This window comes from Mesoplodon bidens, assembly GCF_964165515.1.
Source record: "Mesoplodon bidens genome assembly, chromosome: 16".
NCBI classification, from domain to species: domain Eukaryota; kingdom Metazoa; phylum Chordata; class Mammalia; order Artiodactyla; family Ziphiidae; genus Mesoplodon; species Mesoplodon bidens.
In genome coordinates this window covers 41,867,247-41,888,808 of record NC_138173.1, presented here as the reverse complement: position 1 = coordinate 41,888,808, position 21,562 = coordinate 41,867,247, and the positions used below count along the sequence as shown (strand labels likewise).

The following is a 21,562-nucleotide window of genomic DNA, read 5'->3' as shown; positions in this document are numbered from 1 at the left end:
AGAAAAATTTGAGACCTAAAATTATGTTGACATTTCCATCAACTCTTAGTGTGACTTTTGAAAAGGAAACACTATAGGATAACTATTTCAAGGTACGTTGTTTTAAAATTTTTTCGTGCTGTACACCTGTGCCCTGGGTAAGTAACTATTATAAACAAACTTCTTTAAATATTTTTTATTCAAGAAAGGTATGGGACATGATTGGAACTAGTGCCTTATGAATTTGATTTTATACCTATTACAGAAAAAGCTTGTCTGATGAGAATACATCTTGACAAATTGACATGTTTTGATCGGTGCTGAGGTAATTGTACAGATTTTTAAAATTAAACAAATTGTAAACAGAGATTTCTGCAGCAGGTTAATCCCAATATCAAGGTTTTTGTGCTAGTTTAAGCATTGCTAAACATGGCAAAGATCTTCTTTTTGGGGCATTTCTGAGCATGTGATATAAATTTGGTGCTGAGTTGGGTCAACTGTATTACATAGTAAGAAAGAATTTGTTTTCCGGATGTCAGTGGAAGATATTCCCAAATCCTTAGTGTGAGCTGATTAAAAAGCATAAAAATATTTGTTCATGTTTACTGTAAATACCTAAATTATCTATAGAAAGACTATTTTTTAAAGAGTGTTGCTCTTTCTACTCAAAACAACTTTCTACAAATACGACATTTTGTTTTACCAAGGAGCATTCATAGTAGGGTATAAAGCAAATCTCTGTGCATTGTTTCTGCCATGTAAGAGTTTAAAAAATCTTATCCAATAAAGCATGCCTTTTTAAAAATAAGATGCGCTTCAGGGCATTCTCTCTCTCTTTTTTTTTTAAGCATGTATGTACTAAAATTTGTTAAATATTTTTAAAATATCTTTTTCTGGAAAGAGATTCCAACAGATTTTTTGGTTAAATGATGGAGTACAGAGCTCTGTTCTTGTCAATACAAAAAATTATATACATGAATCACTAAAAGTCTGATATTTTAGTTATCTCTAATGGAAAAATGATTCCTTGGGATTTATAATGTTTAATATAATGTGTAGAATATTCAGCAAATGGCTATGTCACTTGATCTCTCTCTTTATACATTTGAACAACCTGTCTACTTCTGGAGGGGAAAAGAAAAGCCAATAATGCTTGGTTTTTACTCTGAGAAATTTATGATTTAATTGATATAAGCTGAAGCCCAGGCATCAGAATTTCTTCAAAGCTCCCTAGCTGATTCTAATGTAGATGAGGACCATTGACCTGTAGATTCTCGTGTTGGGCTTTGTGACATAAATATTTATTTAGTAAATATTTATTCAAATAAATGAATTTCTTCCATTTCTTTTTCTGAAGTAACTTTTAATTTTTGAATACGTTTATATTTACAGAAGAATTGTGAAAATAGTACAGAGAGTTTCCATATACCCCACATCCAATTTCCCCTATTAAAACCTTATGTTAGTATGGTACATTTGTTACAATTAATGAATCAGTATTGATAAGTGTTTTCAACTAAGGTCTATATTTTATCCAGATTTACTTAGTTTTTACCTAGTGTCCTTCTTCTGTTTCAGGACCCATCTAGGATACCACATTTACATTTAGTCACCATGTCTCCTTAGGCTCCTCTTGATGTCACAGTTTCTCAGATTATCCTTGTTTTTGATGTCCTTGAGAACTTTGAGAAATGCTGGTTAGGTGTTTTGTAGAATGTCCCTCAACTGGGATTTGTTTGATATTTTTTCTTACGATGACACTGAGGTTATTGGTTTTGGAGAGAGAAACTACAGAAGTAAAGGCTAGTCTCATCACATTTATATCAAGAGTATTAAAGGAAAAACTCATTTCCTCTACTTATAACACTTCTGACACCAAATGTGTGGATTTTCCACACCAGGCGATTCTCCAGTTTACCAATTGGGTGTCTTACAGCTTAATTCATTCTGACACTGACTGTCTGGAGTTAGCACAGACCCTGCAGGTTAAGGACTCAGTCTCACAAACCTGTCCCCTCCCTCACTTCAGATGCTCGTCACAAGTCTGGGTCTCCCATACTTTGACCAACTGGCTATAAATCAGGGGTTCCACAGTTCCCTCCTCAGTTTCATTAATTCTCTAGAATAGCTCCCAGAACTCAGGAAAACACTTTACTATTTCCAATATGGGATACAACTCAGGAACAGACCAATGGAAGAGATGCATAGGGTAAGGTATGAGGAAGACGTGTGGAGCTTCCATGCCCTCTCCAGGCATGCCAGTCTCCTAGCACTTTGATCTATTCACCAACCTGGGAGCGCTCCAAAACCCTTCTTTTAGGGGTTTTATGGAGGTTCCTTTACAGAGATATGATTGATTAAATCATTGACCATTGGTGATTAACTCAATCCCTAACTCTTTTCCCCTTCCTGGAGGTCAGGAGGGTAGGCCTAAAAGTTCCAGCCCTCTGATCACATGGTTGGTTCCTCTGGCAACCAGCCCTCATCCTCCAGGAGTCACCTTATTAGCATAAAGCCAGACATGGCTGAAAGGGGCTTATTATGAATAAGAAAACGTGCTCCTCCCACACATATCACTCAGGAAATTGTAAGGGTTTTAGAAGTACTGTGCCAGGAACTGGGGACAGATCAAATCTATATTTCTTCTTATATCACAATATCACAAATACATTTTGTTAACATGGCTTATCACTGTCAGTGTTACCCATGATCACCTGGCTGATGTAGTGTTTGTCAGGTTTCTTCACAACAAAATTACTCTTTCCTCCTTTCCATACCGTATTCTTTGGAAGGAAATCATAATACACAGCCCACACTTGAGGAGTGGGAAGTTATGTAGGAATTCTTCTACATAGGAGATTGGTCTATTTTCTCCATTTATTTATTCAGTCATATATATATCACTGACTCATAGTTATTTAGTTTACACTTTGGGTTATAATCCAGTACTACCTTATGTATTTTCTTGTTCAGATTGTTCCAGCTTTGGCCATTGGAACCTCTTATGGTTGGCTCTTTTGTCCCTTTGACATAACCCCATCATTGTGGGTTTGCTTTTACTTTACTTACTTCCTTACTCTCTGACACTGTAAGATACTCTAGATTCAGTTTGTATATTTCCTGCCACAGTTTCTAGAATCCTAGGAGCTAGTTCCTTTATTAGAGAATGATATTAGAAACCAAGATATGGACTGTAGATGTACTTATTGCTACTGTGGCATATTGTCACTTTATTGATCTCTCTCAGTAGACAAAGCAAGGAGGTATATGTGTATGTGTGCTAACATGTGTATATACACATATCTATATGTATATATATATGTGTGTGTATATATATATATCTCCATCTTTACCTATATTAAGCTAAACATGGATTCATACTGATGTGACTCTGATCCATTACCACATGGATCCTTCTATCTGCCTCCCCTTGCTTGTTTATAACTCCTCCCTGCAATGGTGAAAAACCTGGCTCCCTCCATCTACCACCCATTTGCTAAATATTTCAGTTCCTGTGTGCATGTATAGTGGTTTCAGAATTAACCCATATCCCCATGGGAACAACTTTATCAAGTAGAGCACGGTGCTTATGTACAGTGCTTTTTGTTTTAAGTCTTACAGATTCCACTCACTTCCAAGATTGTGTGTGTCACATTCTGCATTCCATCCTGGGATCTCCTGACCAACTGAAATATGTTTTTAAATTTGCATACATTAAGGTTCACTCCTTATAGTAAAACTTCTATGAGTTTCAACAAATGCATGGTGTCACATATTCACCATTGCAATATCCTGCAGAATATTTTCACCACCCAAAAGAATCCCTATGCTACACCTATTAAACTCTCCCTCTACCCCCAAGCCCTCTGCAGTTGCTCATCTGTTTACCATCTGTAGTTCTGCCTTTTCCATATCATGTAATTGAATCAAACAGTACTGGCTTCTTTCACTTAACAATATGCATTTAAGATTCACCTATGTCTTTTTGTGGCTTAATAGCTCATTTTTTCACTAAATAGTATTCCTTTGCATGGATGTACCACAATTTGTTTATCCATTCACCTGTTGAAGGACATCTTGGTCATTTCTAGCTTTTGGCAATTATGAATAAAGTGGCTGTAAACATTTTCATGCCAGCTTTTGTGTGGATGTAAATTTTCAGATCAGTTGGGTAAATACCTAGGACGGTAATTGGTAGATCTTATGATATGTTTAGCTTTGTAAGAAACTACCAAACTCTATTCCAGTGTTACACCATTTTTGCATTTCCACCAGTGAATGAGAATTTCTGTTGCTAAGCATGTTCACCAGCGCTTAATATTGTCAAGTTTTTGCTTTGTTTTTTTTTTGTTTGTTTTTTTGCATTTTAGACATTCTAACAAGTATTTAGTGGTATCTTGTTGTTGGTGTAACTTGTAATTCCTAATGACAAAAGGTGTTGGGCATCTTTTTATATGCTCATTTGCCATTTATGTATCTTCTTTGACAAGATGTCTATTCAGTACTTTTCCCCATTTTTAGTTTTCTTACTGTTTATTTTTAAGGAGTTGTTCATGTGTTTTGGACACAAGTCCTTTAAAATAAGGTAGTGTTTTGCAAATATTTTCTCAGTCTGTGGCTTGTCTCTTCATTTTCCTAATGGTGTCTTTCACAGAGCAGTAGATTTTGTTTTAATATCACCAATCAGTTTTTGGTTTTGTTTTTTTTTCCAATGGATCTTGCTTTTGATGCTTTAACTCATCACCAAACTAAAGGTAACATAGATTTTCTCCTATGATTTCTTCCAGAAGTTTTCTGGTTTTGCATGTTATATTAAGTTCTATGATCTATTTCAAGTTAATTTTTGTGAAAGCCATGAGGTCTAAGTGTAGGTTGTATTTTTTTTCATATGGCCATCCAGTTGTTCCAGCACCCTTTGTTTAAAAGATTATCCTTTCTCCATTGAGTTGCCTTTGTGCCCTTTTCAAAGATTAGTTAGTTGATTGTATTTGTGTGGGTTTGTTTCTGAGCTCTCTATTCTGTTCCATTGATTTATCACTGATACATGTATCTATTCTTTTCCCAATACTACACTGTCTTGATTACTGTAATTTTATAGAAGTCTAAAACTTGGAGTCTTCAAACTATTTTTCTTATTCATTATTGTGTTGGCTGTTTTAGGCCTTTTTCCTTTCCATGTAATCTTTAGAATCATTTTGTTGACAATTACATGTTAGCTTGCTAGAATTTTTATTGTGGTTGAATTGAAGCTATACATTAAGTTAAGAAGAAATGATATCTTAACCATATTTTGAGTCTTTTAATCCGTGAACATGATTGTCTCTCAGTTTATTTAGATCTTTGCTTTTTCTCATCAGTACACACAGATTCTATACATATTTTTTTAGACTTAACGTGTTTTTCTGTGTGTGTGTGTGTGTGTGTGTGTGCGCGCGCGCCTTAAAGATTTTTTTTTTATTTCAAATTCCAGTTATTTATTCCTGGTATAGAGAAAGCAAGTGAATATTTTATATTGCCCTTGTATCCTCTGACTTCGCTATATTCACTTATTATATAGTTCCAGGAGGTTTTTGTTGATCTTTGAAATTTTCTAGACAGTTGTGTCTATGTAGGCCTTTTCAGTCAGTCACATTATCCCTTTATTCTAGGGCCTTTTTCCTCAGTGTAAAAATGTAGTTATATTTTGACCGTTAAAAAACTAAAGAAGAAATCAACAACAAATTATTCATAGCCAGACTTCTTGATAAAATAGAGCCTTTGTTTCTTCACTTCATCATATTCTCTCTCCACCTCTATCATATTGTGGCTGAAGTATTCTCCAGCAGTACTCTTTACAGGGCAACTTTCTAGGTAAGATGAGATCATTTTAGACCTTATTTAATTTGACGTGTCCGTGGGTCATCAAAGTCATTTTGTAGCAGGCAGCTGGATATGCAGTTTTGAACCCCAAGGGAGAGCGCTCAAGCAGTTGGAGAATCAGCAGGCTTTCTACATTTGGTGGTTAAACCTTAAGCAAGAGTGAGATTGCTCAAAAAGTGTCTAAAGAGAAACATCAGTTGCTGCTTCTGCTAGACCACTTCTAAGGTCACCCTCATTTGCCTGATTAACTCCTTATCCTTCAGGAGTCATCTCAGCCATTGATTCCTCTGGAAAGGGGGAACTTTTCATGATCTCCAAGGCTTTGGTCAGGCAAGTGCTCCTCTGTGCTCCTATGGTATCTGTGTTTAGCTCTGTGAGAATGCTTATCTCACTGTATTTATGTCCACTTTCTAACTTTCTCCACTAACCTGTACATTTCTCAAAGACAAAGACTGTATCTCAGCATACTGCCTTGCACACAGTAGGTAGGTACTTATAAATATTTAATCAATATTTATGAAATCAATAAATATATGTATAAAATTGCTTTATAATGGGTTTTAACTGACTTAACCCCTTATTATTTAGCATAGTGCCACAAGATTATCATCAACACAGAAAGTATCTGCATTTAAAAATAATAAGGTACATACTGGTACCTGAAGTATTTGTGGAGCAATGCTTAAGTCAAACGTGTGATAAATATTTTGTTTTGGGGGCAATTGCTTGTTTTTTGCTGCCCTGACTTGGCATTTCTCTGCCCCAGAATGTCATTTGTATCAGGAGTTTCAGTAATGTAACTGCATGCTAAAATTAATATTGTTATTTTATTGTGATTCAGGCAGTCTCCTTCTAAACTGTATGTTTTGGAAGCTGATTTCTTAATGTTATCATTCCTGAGTTTATACAAGTGATTTCTTTTGTTAAGTATATATTAAAGTTTCTATTTGTTGTTAAACACGACCATAATGGAGCAGAAAAGGAGTAAGAGAAAGAAAGGATAATAAAAAGAAATTATTTTCAAAGACAAATTAGCTCATAGTTCTATTTGTTCTAAGAACATAAGATTATACAATCATAAATCTGTTTATATGAAAGCAATTTAGAATGCAATGACACAGTGATCTGAATACTTGATATTTCCTGTTGTATGTTTCTGTCAATTTTGTGGAATCAACAAGTGTTCACTGAGCTCCTGCTATTATATGCAAGTCATTGGGGAGATTACTGAATGTAGTATATCCCTTAAGAAACATAAATGTTGCTTATATTAAAATATAACATGGCAGTGGCTATAGTATTTTAAAATATATCAGTTTTTAAAAAAAATCAGTGGCCAATAGTCTGTTTCTGAAAGGTATTGATAGTATGTTAGTAAATAAAATAACCTATTTTATGAACCTGTTTTATCTGTGTAAATCACAAACTAATGGAATTTGTTTTAGCCTTTTGTCTTTGGTGCCCTCTTGTGGATTTTTTATAAACTGCTTGTAACAACACAACAGTTTTTAAAGGTGTTATTTTTATTTTAAAATATTTGATTTTATAATCTTTATATTTTGTTAATCCTTTGACATGCTTTTGGCTGTGAGAGAAAAAAGAGAAGTCATGGTTAAGGTTGCTTTTACTTTTTAAATTTACTCTATTGTATTTCAGTATTGTGCACAGGGGATGTAAGACAATCTTTTGTTTGGAAGCTTTTAATATAATGCCAGGAACTTGTACAGTCTTGCATCATGGAGCCTCTGAAGTCCTGCCCACACCCTTCTCACCGTTTAGGTTTGTTGTACTGATGAACAAGTCGTTAATGACTTTCGGAGATCGTGAAAGCTTTGATGTAACTTTAAAACATGCCCGTGAGCGTGCAGAAAGTTAGGATGCATGAAGGCAGACGTTTCTGTTTGTTAAAGATAGGTATGTCAAAGACAGCAGCTGTATAAGCTCTTCTGCTTTTGCAGTGAAGCAGAAGGAACACCTACTTAAATCGGTGGGAAGGAAGTTCATTCTTTGTACAGATTTCCAGATACTGTAAGTCTTAGTAATATTTAATTGGTGAATATCAATATATTACTTTTTTCAACCTGTCAGACATTGCAACAGTGCTTAAGGAGGGCAGTCTGAAGGAATATTTCTGATGTTTTCTCAGTAGTTCTTAGCTCAGTTGGGTTGGATATGGTACTGAATGCGACCAGAGTTAACCAGTTGATTCTACTGTGGGCTCTTTCACTTGTAACACAGAAATAGTAGACACTGCAGATGTATTGAGAACAGAGGCAATGGATAAGTGCTATCCTTTACCATATTTGGAAGTGGAATTTAAAGATAATGAGTGTTCTGTTGGGTCACATCAGTAGTTTCACCTTGCTATAGTAGAGAGTGCCTTTAGTTTAATGGTACACAGGGCTCTTCCATGATGTGAGGCACACAAGCAAATGTACAATGGTTCCCTTTGTTTTTTGCCTTTTCTAACTCAAGAATTATTAAAATTTACTTACTGACACAGGTTAGCATGTGAGCACAACCACCAAGACCTGATTTAGTTCTGCATGGGGAGAAAAGTAAAACCTGCCACAGGTTTCCCCAATTTTATGCTCATTTCCTTGAAGTTGCACTGCACATGCCATGTTGATTTCTTTAAAAAAAATTTTTTATTATATATTTTATTTATTTATTTGGCTGCATTGGGTCTTAGTTGCGGCACATGGGGTCTGTTGTGGCATGCAGGATCCTTCATTGCGGGACGTGGGCTTCTCTCTAGTTGTGGCGCACAGAGCACACAGGCTCAGTTGTTGCTGCATGTGAGCTCTAGAGTGCACAGGCATGTGGGATCTTAGTTCCTGGATCAGGGATCAAACCTGCGTCCCCTGCGTTGGAAGGCGGATTCTTAACTGCTGGACTGCGTTGACTCTTATTTGACTCTTTCCCCCACAAATTAATCATTAGAATTCAGTGCCTTTATCATGTGCTAAAGTGGCAAATTCCATTAAGTCATTTTTTGGTTATCAGTAACTGGCATTATCTATTTTATTTTCTGTCTTCATCTACTCAGATTAGAATCTTTTACAGTTTTCTCTTTAGAGTCAGTTTGGCCTCTTTAGGTCCAGAATATTGTAGTTATTTTTGATTCATTGTATTTGATGTCCAGAAAGTTTCTAGAATATGTTGTTCCTTCTTTCATGATTTCTTTTAGATCGGACTTGTCATTTAAACCGGTTTGTATAGGACCTTTTCAGCGCAGATTCTAATCACCTCAAATCTAGATTTCAGTAATAAACCTTCTGATTCCAGGCTCTCTTTCTTCAGTCTCCTTCTCCAGTTCACCCCTTAGTTTGCAAGGTTCCCATCACTCTGCCAAGCAGCGCATGCTGGCTCCCAGCGTTTAAAGCACTCTGTAACCTGTAGGCCATTCCTTAATGCAGCCCAGCTCACTTAACGCTTTCCCTTCCAGCCATAATATTTCTACCTTTGTGCTTGTTTTTCCCAATCTAGGGTGCCACTGTCTACTCTTTCCTCATTTTGGTCCTAGAAATTTTTATCTTAGAAAGATCCAGCTGTCCAAGGGGAGTAATTTAATTCTAAGGAGCAAGTGAGTCTTAATTCTGTTTTTTTTTCCATCCATCTTGGCAGCTTGTTTATTCTTTGTCTTTCTGTAAGCTCAAGTTTAGTTGAATTTTATCTCTGAGAATGATGTGAGTCTTGGGTTGAAGGTTGAGTATGAGTCCCTTTAGGGTGGATTTTAATTTGTTTTCATCAGGCACCTGGGGTTCTTCCATACTGAGACTGCATTCAACTAATTTCTCAGCATGGGGTTCCCCAGACCATGTGGGTAATGTTAGAAAACCCAAACCCATGTCTGTACATCCTAAAGGGAAAACCCCCCACCATATCCATTCCTCATCTTTATCTATAGCCCAGGTGAGGCAGACAAGTTTATATGTCATCTCCCTTACCTGTGAGTACATTTTTTCTTGTCTGTCCTTTCACTGAGGATGTAGACTTTCAAGATTCCCAATTTTATGTAAGAATTTCAGTTCTACTTTGGAGAGAACCCAAAGACTCTTGCCTTCCTTTATCCATTAAAATGGATAACCCATCACCATCGCACCCCCATCATCACATGCCCCTATGGCAGCCCTAAGGTCGGATTTAGCTTATTCTCACTCTAGTACCTAGTTGTTTGAGGCTCTTGGAGATTTCCTCTACTATCTTGAAAGCTCAGTTTTGTATTTGTAGTATGTTTTGTTACATTATTCTTTGCTGTCAGTGCCATCCCTGATTAGCGCCTCTAAAACGTTTTACAGATACCTAGACCACTATAATATTGCAACTTTTTGTATAATTGGTTCACTTATGTGTCTTAAACATTCATTTTTTTTCCTGAAAAATAGATTTTTTCATGCTGTAGTAGAAGGCATACCCAATAGGAGTGTCTAATTGAATCAGTGTCACTAAGATCACTGTTCTGTATTGATAATGTACTGTTATGTAATTGTATAGGTAATAAAGAAGTATTTAATATCATTTCAGGAAGAGAAAATAGAATATTTCAAATTAAAAAGACACCTATTTATCTAAGAATAGTCTTATCTCATTAATGTTAGAAATGACAAATACTTTCTAAAATGTTTCTGTTAATATCTTTTAAATCAATCAGATAGTAGCTGAATATTTAGAAAATCCTTTAAGGTGGTAGATATTGCAAATGTAAAGATACCTAGTGCAAAGGCTCTGATTATTTCTCAGACTGTTATAGCATAAATCTGTCTTAGCAGTGGAGTAGGATTTCCTAATGATGTTTTCAAATATTTGTATTCCATGTGGATTTTATGATTCATAGCCTGGATTATCGTCAGTACTCTGTTTTGCATTCCTGGCACATGATGACCACTTGATTGAAAATGCTATTGTATTCCTTACTGGAATTGGCCGCTTTCTACAGTGGGGAAGCATCTGCTCTGCAGACCTTTTTCTATAAAGTATCAACATGTTTTTCTTCTGCTTTTCTCTTGTAAGGAGTAACAGAGTATATATAAATGAAGTATAACTTTGGAAAAACATTATAAATAACTGTTTTATTATGAAAATGTTAAAGTGTCAAATGGAAATTTTAACAATCATCTAAAATATTAAGAATAATTTGAGTTAATGATTTAAAAAAGTAAAAAGTGTTACTGAAAAGTTTTCAACACCATCACCAAATTTCTAGTGTTTGATTTGCTAATTTCATAAAAAAGAACTTTTCATTCCTTCCATACTTTAGTAATTACTGTTTGGATGCCACCCTCTCATTAGTGAATTGAGTGCTCATTATTTTTTTTCATTACTGTCTTTTTTTTTACTGTCAATTTGTAGATTGGTTTAGCATCCTTTAGCAAAGTGATTATGGAAGTGAAAATAATATGCAGTGAAAACGATCCCTTCCAAACTTGATTTAGTGTTTTTATAATTTTATAGATTAAGCCAGTTATGTGCATCCGGAGGCACAAGCTTCATTATCCCAGCATAGATTCAAGTCTAATATAGAATACAGAAAAATTTTAAAGTATTATTTCACACTAACCAGATGTTATGTTTCTTGTTAAATTTAACGGCCACAGCACTGAATCTTATAAGGATAAGAGATAAATGACTCACACATATAAAAACAGATTTAGTGTTTTGGGAATTAACTGGCTTGGAACCACGATAAAATAAGGTATTAAATTAGCAGTAGATTTTTGAAAAGAACTGATAGAAAATCAACTTTTTTCCTCCCTCCTTAGTGGAGTCTAGTGAAAAGAGGAAAACCATTTTTATTAGCTTTTTGACCAAGTGCAAATTAGTTTACTTATGTGTATGTCAGTTTCTTCATCTCTTAACTTAGCAAAATGAAGCATGCTCTAGCTAACCTGTCATATAAATTAAACTAGAGTTGAGAAATAATTTAAAATTCAGAAGCCTTATACAATTGGAAGTTAGATATTGGGCTTTAGAATCAAACAGCCTGGTTAGAATCCTTGCCCTTCCACTTATCTGTTATATGACCTTGGACAAATTATTAAACCCATTTGAACTGCAGGTTCATCATTTACACAACGGAGACAATAATATCTCACAGAATTAATAAAAGGATTAAATAGGGGTGACCTACAAAAAGCCCTTAGTATAGTGTTTTTAACTCATTGATGATAACTATTTTATCATTATTTGATAAGTGATCAATTGAATAATTCTAATTAACAGTATTATTTTCCCTCCCGAAGTTTCTTTAATAGCCATTTTATGTTTTAAATAGTTAGTTGGTTTAAATAAAGTTCTACAATAAAACCTTGCATAACATTCTATGCTTTAGCACTAACTCATAATGAGGGCTTTAACATTAATATAATAGATTATGTAATGAGAATAAGGCTTTGTACTGGATACCAGGAATATAACTGTTAACAAGATCTGGTTACTGCCCTTATAATAGCTTTTAGAGTCTGTTTAATAGATTTGGACAAGTCAAGTGTACAGACAATTAGAGTATTGTGTAATAAGTGTATGATAGGCATAAGCACAAGGTGCTATAGCCATACAAAAGTATGACACCTAATTCAGTCTCGGGGTGTCTAAGCTGAGAAGGGATGTCTAAGTGTAGTTCTGTTGTAAAAAGAAGTTGTAATATAAAGCACCCCCACTTGTGTATATATATATATTAAGTGTTATAGTCTTCTCATCCTTTAAGACCTAATTTAAGGGCAGTGTCCCCTGTGAGGCTTTCTTCATTTGACAGAGGTGGAGTCAGAGGCTGTACTTTTGGTACTCCCATTGTACTTTGCCAACACTTTCCTTACAGCGTTTAACAAATTGCCTTGTAATTTATTGTTCACATGTCAGTTTTCTTAGACTTCAGACTTCTTAAAAAAACAAAAATGGAGCAAAACCGTTTCTTATTCATCTTTGTATCTCCAATGCCTGGTTCACTCCTTGACATATTATAAGTTTACAATAAATGCTTGTTGAATGAATTAGGTAAAAATATGAATTGCTTCATTTATTAAATAAATTTTTATCAAGTACCTAATATATGCCAGGTGTTCTAAGCATTGAGGGTTCATCTGTGAAAAAGAAGCTTTCTTTGCCTTTATCAAACTTATATTATGCTGGTAGAAAAACCAGGTACAGGCTATGAAGAATATAGAAGGATAAAAGTTTGGTGGGGACTTCAATTTTGGATTGGTGGTCAGAATAAGCATCACTAAGGAGGTTAGCATCTAAGTGGAGACCTGAGTTAAGCAAAAAATAAAACTGTCTTAAAGAAGAGCATTCTAGGCTGAGAGAACAGCCAATTTAAAAGCCCAAGGAGGAACATGCTTAGAATGCACAAGAAATAGCAAAGGAGGCCAGCCTGGCTGGAACTTGGTGAGTGAGAAGGAATGTGATAGGAGATAGGATTGGCAGATATTACTGGGCCAGATCACATTTGGCCATTATAAAGATTTTGGGCTTTAATGTAAGTGTGATGGGAAGCCAAATGCAGGGTTTTGAGCAGGAGTGTAACATGATGTGATTTGTCTTTTGAAAGGATCCATCTGCCTGTTATGTGGGAGACTAACAGGGGCAAGAGGGGAAACAGTGAAAACTGCTAGGAGGCTGTTCTAATAGTCCAAGAGAAGACAGTGGCTGTGACTAGGATGGACCAAGTAATTTGTATGGGACTCTTTGGGCATAGGAGCTGGTGACATAAGCTTTTAAAACTGTAAACCTGCACCTCTAACTTAAGCATTCAAGTAGATCAAAATTTAAATGTAAGTAACGTATATGTACTTGGTGGGATAATGGGTTAAGAAATAAAGGAACTAGTTTCTTAGTCCCAGCTCCACTTTTAAGTAGGTGTGTGACCTTGGGGAAGTCTCTTACTTTCTGTGGGCCTCGGTTTTTTATGTATAAAATGAGGGGTTGAATTATTAAAGGTTCATGATTTTATAATTCTGTGATAAAGTAAATATATAAATGAATGCTTACTGTGTGTGGACTACTGAATGAAACACTATAGTAGATTCAGAAGTACTATAAGGCACTCTTCTCCATAGGTGCTTACATTTATAAAAGATTTTATGAAACAGTTACGATATGAGATCATAATTTAAATGCAAAAGTGTGTAATGCAGGCTTTATAAATTCTAGAAGTTTGGAAAAGAGGATAATTAATAAAGACTGAATTTGCCATAAAGGTATCTGCAACTAGATAGGATTAATTAAAATGAATTAGAGAGGAAAGAGCATCCTGGGTAGAAAAGGAGATGTGATGTGAGCAAAGATGAAGTCTTTAATGAGCATATGGGTTTATGGCAGCTGGAGACTCAGTTGAGGTCAGCCTGACTCTATTGAATGATCTGGGAACAATGGGAAAATAGGATTGGCCATATAAAATAAGATAACATAGAGGACATTAAAATCTAGGCAGCTTTGTTTAGCTTTCAATGCAGGCAAGAACTGGGAGCCATTATAGATTCTTCAGTAGAAGAATATTATAATACAAGTAGTATTCAAGAAAGATTGGTATAGTATGTATACTTTGAAGAAGGGGTAAAACTACCTTATTCCTATGGCATGCAAGCAGTTTACATACGTTTTCTCACTTAATCATCATGACACCAATGAAAGAAACTAAAGTTCAGAGAGTTTAAATAGGTTTCCTAAAGGTCTTAAGGCTACTAAGTGAGTTGAGCCAGGATTTGAACTAACATCTGTCTGATTCTAGGAGGTCAGGGTGCTCTTCCTGCAGTAACTCAGGCATGAGGTAAGGAGGAATATACTCAGTAGCAGTGGGAATGGAAAAGAAGAGATGGAGCTGAGAGAGAATTTTTTGAAGAAGAACTTGTTGACTGATAGTATATAGGGTATGAAAGAAAATAACTCCCAAAAGACATTGCAGTTTTACTCTCAGTTAGCTAATGAAGATGACTGTGCTTTGTAGTGGTTATTGTCAGGGATGGAGGCAGACTGGAGGGGGCCAAGGAGATGGATGAAATGATCTCGTTTGAGAATGTTGAGTTTTAAACATCATTAAGCATTTAAGTAGTAAGTAAAGTCAGAAAGATGTCAGGATTTGGGAGTCCTCAATATATTAGATAGTTGAATGCATAAGAATGAAGAAGTCTAAAAGAAGAGAAGCTCATGAAAGAAGAGCAGAAGATATAATGCTGAATTTATCCTGTAGGTTGAGGATGAGGAGGGCTGTCAAAGAGCTGAGAACAACATGGATGTTCCTGTTCTCCAATATTTGCATTTTGACCTCTGTCAGAACTTAGATTTGTTTGTTTGTTTCTACTTAAAGTGGAATAGATATAAATTAATTTCAGTACATGATCAAGTTTTTCTAAATAGCACATTGCTTGGTTTCTCAAACAGAATTTGTTAGTTTAGTTTTATGGCCCTATTCCAGTTTATCTTTTGGTGAACATTCTAAAGAGTATTTTTTGGTTCATACTTATATTACTGACTTGATTCTTCTGTGAATTTACATTTAAAAGCCAATGGCGGGCTTCCCTGGTGGCGCAGTGGTTGAGAGTCTGCCTGCCGATGCAGGGGACATGGGTTCGTGCCCCGGTCTGGGAAGATCCCACATGCTGCGGAGCGGCTGGGCCCGTGAGCCATGGCTGCTGGGCCTGCACGTCCGGAGCCTGTGCTTCACAACGGGAGAGACCACAACAGTGAGAGGCCCGCGTACCGCAAAAAAAAAAAAAGCCAATGGCTAGGATATGACAACAAAAGCATAGGCAACAAAAGAGAAAAAATAGGTAAATTGGAGTTCATCAAAATGAAAAGCTTTTGTGTATCAAAGAAACTATCAAGAGAGTGAAAAGACAACCTACAGAATGGAGAGTAATATTTGCAAATCATATATCTGATAAGCGATTAATATCCAGAACATAAAGTGAACTTCTTCAGCTCAACGACAACAAAAAACAGTCTATAACAACAATGGGCAAAGGAGTTGAATAGACATTTCTCCAAAGAAGATACACAAGTGGCCAATAAGCACATGAAAAGATGCGCAATATCACTAGTTATTAGGGAAATGCAAATCAAACCACAATGAGATACCACACAACCATTAGGATGTCTGTTCTCAAAAAGAAAAAAAAAAGGGAAAATAACAAGTGTTGGTGAGGATGTGGATAAGTTGGAACCCTGTACACTGTTGGAATATAAAATGGTGTGGCCAATGTGGAAAACGTTTTGACAGTTCCCCCCAAAATTGAGAATTACCATTTGATATAAATTGCACTTCTAGGCATACACCCAAAAGAATTGAAAGCAGGGACTCAAATACAGATCTTCCTTAAATTATGATGGGGTTACATCCCGATAAGCTCATCTTTAGTTGAAAATATCGTTAAGTTGAAAATGTATTTAATACACCTAACCTGCCGAAAAACATAGCTTAGTCTAGCCTACCTTAAATGTGCTCAGAACACTTAAATTAACCTACAGTTTGACAAAATCATTGAACACAAAGCCTATTTTATAACAGTGTGGAATCTCATGTAATTCCTTGAATACTATACTGAAAGTGAAGCACAGAATGGTTGTATGGGTACAGAATTGTTGTAAACGTATGGGTTGTTTACATCCCTGATCACGTGGCTGACGGAGCTGCAGCTTGCTGCTGTTGCCCAGCATCACGAGAGTATCGTACTGCATATTGCTAGCCCAGGAAAAGTTCAAAATTCAAAGTACGGTTTCTACTGAATGTGTATCTCGTTTGTACTCTTGTAACATTGAAAAATCCTAAGTCAGACCATCATAAGTCGGGGACCATCTATCTATAGATACTTATATACCAGTGTTCAGAACATTATTCATAATAACCAAAAGGTGTAAACACCTTAATGTCCATTAACAAATGAATGGGTAAACAAAAGGTGTAGGTGTGTGTGTGTGTGTGTGTGTGTGTGTGTGTACATGCAATGGAATATCATTCAGTCTTAAAAAGGAATGAGATTCTGACATCTGGTACAACACGGATGAACCTTGAAAACATGCTAAGTGAAATAAACCAGACACAAAAGATGCAAAAGGCATGCTTCTACTTTTTTGAGGTACCTAGAATAGGTGAGTTCATAGTAACAGAAAGTAGATTAGAGGTTACCAGTGATTGGGTGAAGGAAGTAATAAGGAGTTAGTTTTTGATGGGTACAGAATTTCTGTTGGAGATAATGAAAAATTTCTCGAAAAGGGTATTGATGATGATTGGACAACTTGGACAGCACTGTGAATGTACTTAATGCCACAGAACTGTGCAATGAAAAATGATTAAAATGGTAAATTTTATGTTATGTATATTTATAATTTTTAAAAAGCTAATGGCTTTTGTACAAAGTTATAAACATTGTTAAAGCTGTTATAATAGTGCCAACATGTTCTGTCTTTCATGTGCTCTCTTTTGTTTATTTTGTTATATATTCTTTGTTAATAATCTTCCTGTCTTAATCCTTATTTTGAGAACAACTAGCAGCCTGCTATTTCATCAAACAATTTCTGTTGCTTGATCTTTAATTACTTAAACCTTTAGGTTATTTTGGATAACTTTTGGGTCTTATGATAACACTGTATTTATGTCCTTACATTAAAATTAGTAGTGATAGTAGTATTTTTCACTATGAAAATATAATATGTTCATAGTATTGTAAGATATCCATCTATGTTAGAAAAGTCTTCCTTCACTGCAGTGTTTTGTTTGCAGGATGAAGATGAGCTGGACTCCCACACCATGGTGAAGACTAGCTCGGAAAGCGTGGGCACCATGAGGGCTACAAGCACGATGAGTGAAGGGGCCCAGACCATGATTGAACATAATAGCACAATGTTAGAATCTGACTTGGGGACCATGGTTATAAACAGTGAGGATGAGGAAGAAGAAGATGGAACTATGAAAAGTATGTGGCTTTTTTTTCCCATTGAATATTAATTTTCTGTTTTGAGAGTATACTTCTATAGAAACCAGGATAGTTCTGTGTTGCTTGTTATAGCCAGTTGTGGAAAATTTTGTTTCTTGGCTTTATTTAACAGTGAAAGGAATATGGCACAAGTGAATTTTCAAAAATTCTTTTAATATAGCAGAAAGTAGCACATCTTTAACTTAGTGTTATGGAACTTTTTTCTGTTGAAGGATACTAACCCATAATTTAATTTGTAAAGTATTTTTTGAGATAAAAAGATAGCGTTCCTAACATTTACTTTTCCAATTAAAAACATGAACCTAAAATTCTTTTCCAAATAATATAACATAATATTATTTCATGTTGTCTAAGTTATCAGTTAAGCTGCAGTGACAGAGGGAAGCAAGCCAAGGGAAGAAATAAGGGCTAAGGTGGGAAAAGAAGAAACACTAGAAAGAAGAATCAAGAGACAGGGATACTCATGCAGAAAATTCAGTTCAGTGCATGTTTACTACTGCTTGTCGTGTGCTAGGCACAGTGCCAGGGGCGCTGCAGGGCTGAAATGACGATTAAGGCGTTCTCTCTGATCTCCGTTGCTTACAGAGTGATGAAGACAGAGATACTTTCACAGGCTAGCATTTCTTTTTGTATAAATATGGCTCTTTAAGATTGCAGTTAACAATGAAGGACATTGTGATTTTTCAGTTATAGGCAAAAGCAGATTAATTACCTCCTGATACCTAATGACCTTTTTCTTCCCCCTACCACTCTAGTCATGTATGGTCAATGTCAAAGTCTAAGCACAAAGCTGTTTTTCACTACACAGAACTACTTCTCCATGGCACAAAAGCAGTAATACGTGACTTCTTGCATTGTAGAGCCTAGAAAGTTATAAAGAGTCAAGTGATTTGCTGATAGGGTAAAATGGATATAGGTAGGAATTTCCTCTCTGACATTTTTGCTTTCTTTTTGCCTACCCCTTTCTTTTTGCTACTCTCCCTGTGAGTCTGCTTGATAAGTCTTACCTCATAGCTTCAAGCCATTTGGCTCACTGCCGTTGCTTTCTTCACATTTCTTAGTATGCATAGCCCATTATGGTTGTATACTTTGAAAGAGAGGGCCGAAGCACAAGATGAAAACAGATTGCCACATAGTTAATCCTGGGTGGGAAGGAGGAGAGGGATGTGAATTTTTTTTTATCTCCCACGCTGATAGGTTTCTTGAGCCTTTGCCCTGAAAAGCAGTCTAAGACTTGGATTCCTAGCTGGGCATATTACTAGAATAGGGCTTCTGCATCCGTTACATGCTCACCCAACTACACTGAATGGTCTTGTGGCCTCCAAAGCTAGCTAGTGTTAGGGTACAAGTCATATGCCTTGCAGATCAGAAAGACAGATAAGATCATTTACAACACATTTCCCATCAGCATGTAGCATCACTTTTCCACAGCTGATAAAATTCTTTTAGTCAAGTTTTATGACTCTTAACAGACCAGTTAGAAGATCACTGAGTGCTTTGTTCTATCTTTAGAGAGCTACTGAGTTTCCTATGAAACTACATAAACAACTTTTTCCATGTAGTCAATATAGTTGAACATCAGCATTTAAACAGTGGTTTAAAAAATGAGTATTTATGGAATCGAATTCATGTTAGATTGTTATATTTCAAGGAAGAGATATGTGATAATGATTTACCAGACCTCATGCTTTAAAATTACAGCACAGATTTCCACATATTTCATGTAATGACTTTCAGCTTCAACAGCCACAGAAATCATTCAATTTATGTCATAATTTTATGTCCTAAGTATGATTTTTTTGGTCACAGAGATTTTATTGAAAGCTCATTTTTAAAATGAGCAGATAGTGGTTTATGTAGTTGTTTTATATGCTTTATTTATTTTATTTTTATTTTTCTAATTATTTTTTATTGGACTATAGCTGCTTTACAATGTTGTGTTAGCTTCTACTGCACAGCAAAATGAATCAGCCATACATATACATATATCCTCTCCGTTTAGGACCCTACAGTGCATTAAGTAGAGTTCCCTGTGGTTGTTGTTTTTTGTTTGTTTGTTTGTTTTGCGGTATACAGGCCTCTCACTGCTGTGGCCTCTCCCGTTGCGGAGCACAGGTTCTGGACGCGCAGGCTCAGCGGCAATGGCTCATGGGCCCAGCCGCTCCGCGGCATGTGGGATCTTCCCAGACCGGGACACGAACCCACGTCCCCTGCATCGGCAGGCAGACTCTCAACCACTGCGCCGCCAGGGAAGCCCCCTATGGTTGTTTTATATGCTTTAGCAAGTTTTAAATCCCATGAGACAACTTCCCTTGTATTTTAAGTTTCCACCATTTAGACATCATTCTGTTATAATGTGGGACTTCCATGTTCCCAAAAATCAAACCAAATGATGTTAGTGTAATTCCCCAGGTTTTGTCATACTGTAGTATAGCAATAGTATAGAGGGTAAAGAAGTTATTGAGGCAGAACTTACTTTCTGTGAAACCACATAATTACTTTTAGTTTTAGTTTTGTGTTTCCTCATGATCTAAATCTTCTTTAAAATGTCTTAGATGCATTGGTATGAGCTCTTAGGTTATGTTACATTAGTGGAAGCCCCATTTGCTAATGTGTCTTTAGCATTTTTCTTCCCTAAAAAGATTTTATATATTTTTTTGTTCCCTAAAAGATTATAGCATATTATTATTTTTAATTTTCTAAAATTTCTAGAATGTTATACTGTGTGCTGAATATTCTGTTTTCCATCACCTTTTCCTTTGGAGTTTCAAAAGAGTTGCCTGATTTAATATTTTTGTCAGTTTAAATTATGTTTGCATACTTTTTTATACCTTTATCTGTGAAGCTAGAAATTACAGACCTGTTTTCCTTACCTCTGAAAAGTGTGGTGATTTGACTCTAGGAAGCAAAATTATTATTATTTTTAAAAATTAATTAATTTATTTATTTTTTGGCTGTGTTGGGTCTTCGTTGCTGTGCATGGGCTTTCTCTAGTTGCGGCGAGTGGGGGCTGCTCTTTGTGTTGGTGGGCTTCTCTTTGTTGTGGGGCACAGGCTCTAGGTATGCAGGCTGCAGTAGTTGTGGCTCACGGGCTCAGTAGTTGTGGCTCGTGGGCTCTAGAGCGCAGGCTCAGTAGTTGTGGTGCACGGGCTTAGTTGCTCTGTGGCATGTGGGATCTTCCCAGGTCAGGGCTCGAACCCATGTCCCCTGCATTGGCAGGTGGATTCTTAACCACTGCGCCACCATGGAAGTGCCTAGGAAGCAAAATTATTAAAAGAGCTTTTGAAGGGAACTGGAGTAAAATGACAAGAAATATTTTATATTTGATCTATTTTTTACAAAATGGGCATAGACCTGGCGAGCATGTCCAAAGAACTCTCCAAACTTATTTTCAGGGATGATGCCATTATTTTTACCATCTCTCTCCCACTCCCTCTCTTCCCATTCCCATTTCCTTGTGATCTTATTACTCATGTAATGTCCAGGTTTCAGCTTGGTAACCCAGGTCTTTCACAATCTGGCATCAGCCAATATTTATACATGGAACCCTACTTCCTTAAATATTATACTTTATCCAGACTAGTCTAGGCCAGTTGGAATTATGAGGTATAAGCAGGTTGGTTGTCATTAAGGAAATCAACATTTAGGATTTTTTATCCTGAAGGAATAGATTAGGACCAGGTCAGGAATCCATTGTCATTAAATTGATGAGTTAGTAGAGATTATTTCTTTGTGGGTAACTCTGGAAGAGCAATTGTTTCAACAAAGAAAAAACTGGGGCCTTTTATCTTGTTCAG

General features: G+C 36.1%; 1 protein-coding gene across 2 annotated transcripts in view; it reads left to right on the top strand.

Moving 5' to 3' along the window:
* STK3 (serine/threonine kinase 3) overlaps nucleotides 1–21,562 on the top strand; it is a 303,272-nt gene that overhangs the window by 198,656 nt on the left and 83,054 nt on the right. For both annotated transcript variants that reach the window (XM_081258763.1, XM_081258764.1), the window contains exon 9: nucleotides 17,552–17,744. In XM_081258763.1, coding sequence (XP_081114889.1) covers nucleotides 17,552–17,744 — 193 coding nt within the window. The remainder of the gene's footprint in view (nucleotides 1–17,551; nucleotides 17,745–21,562) is intronic.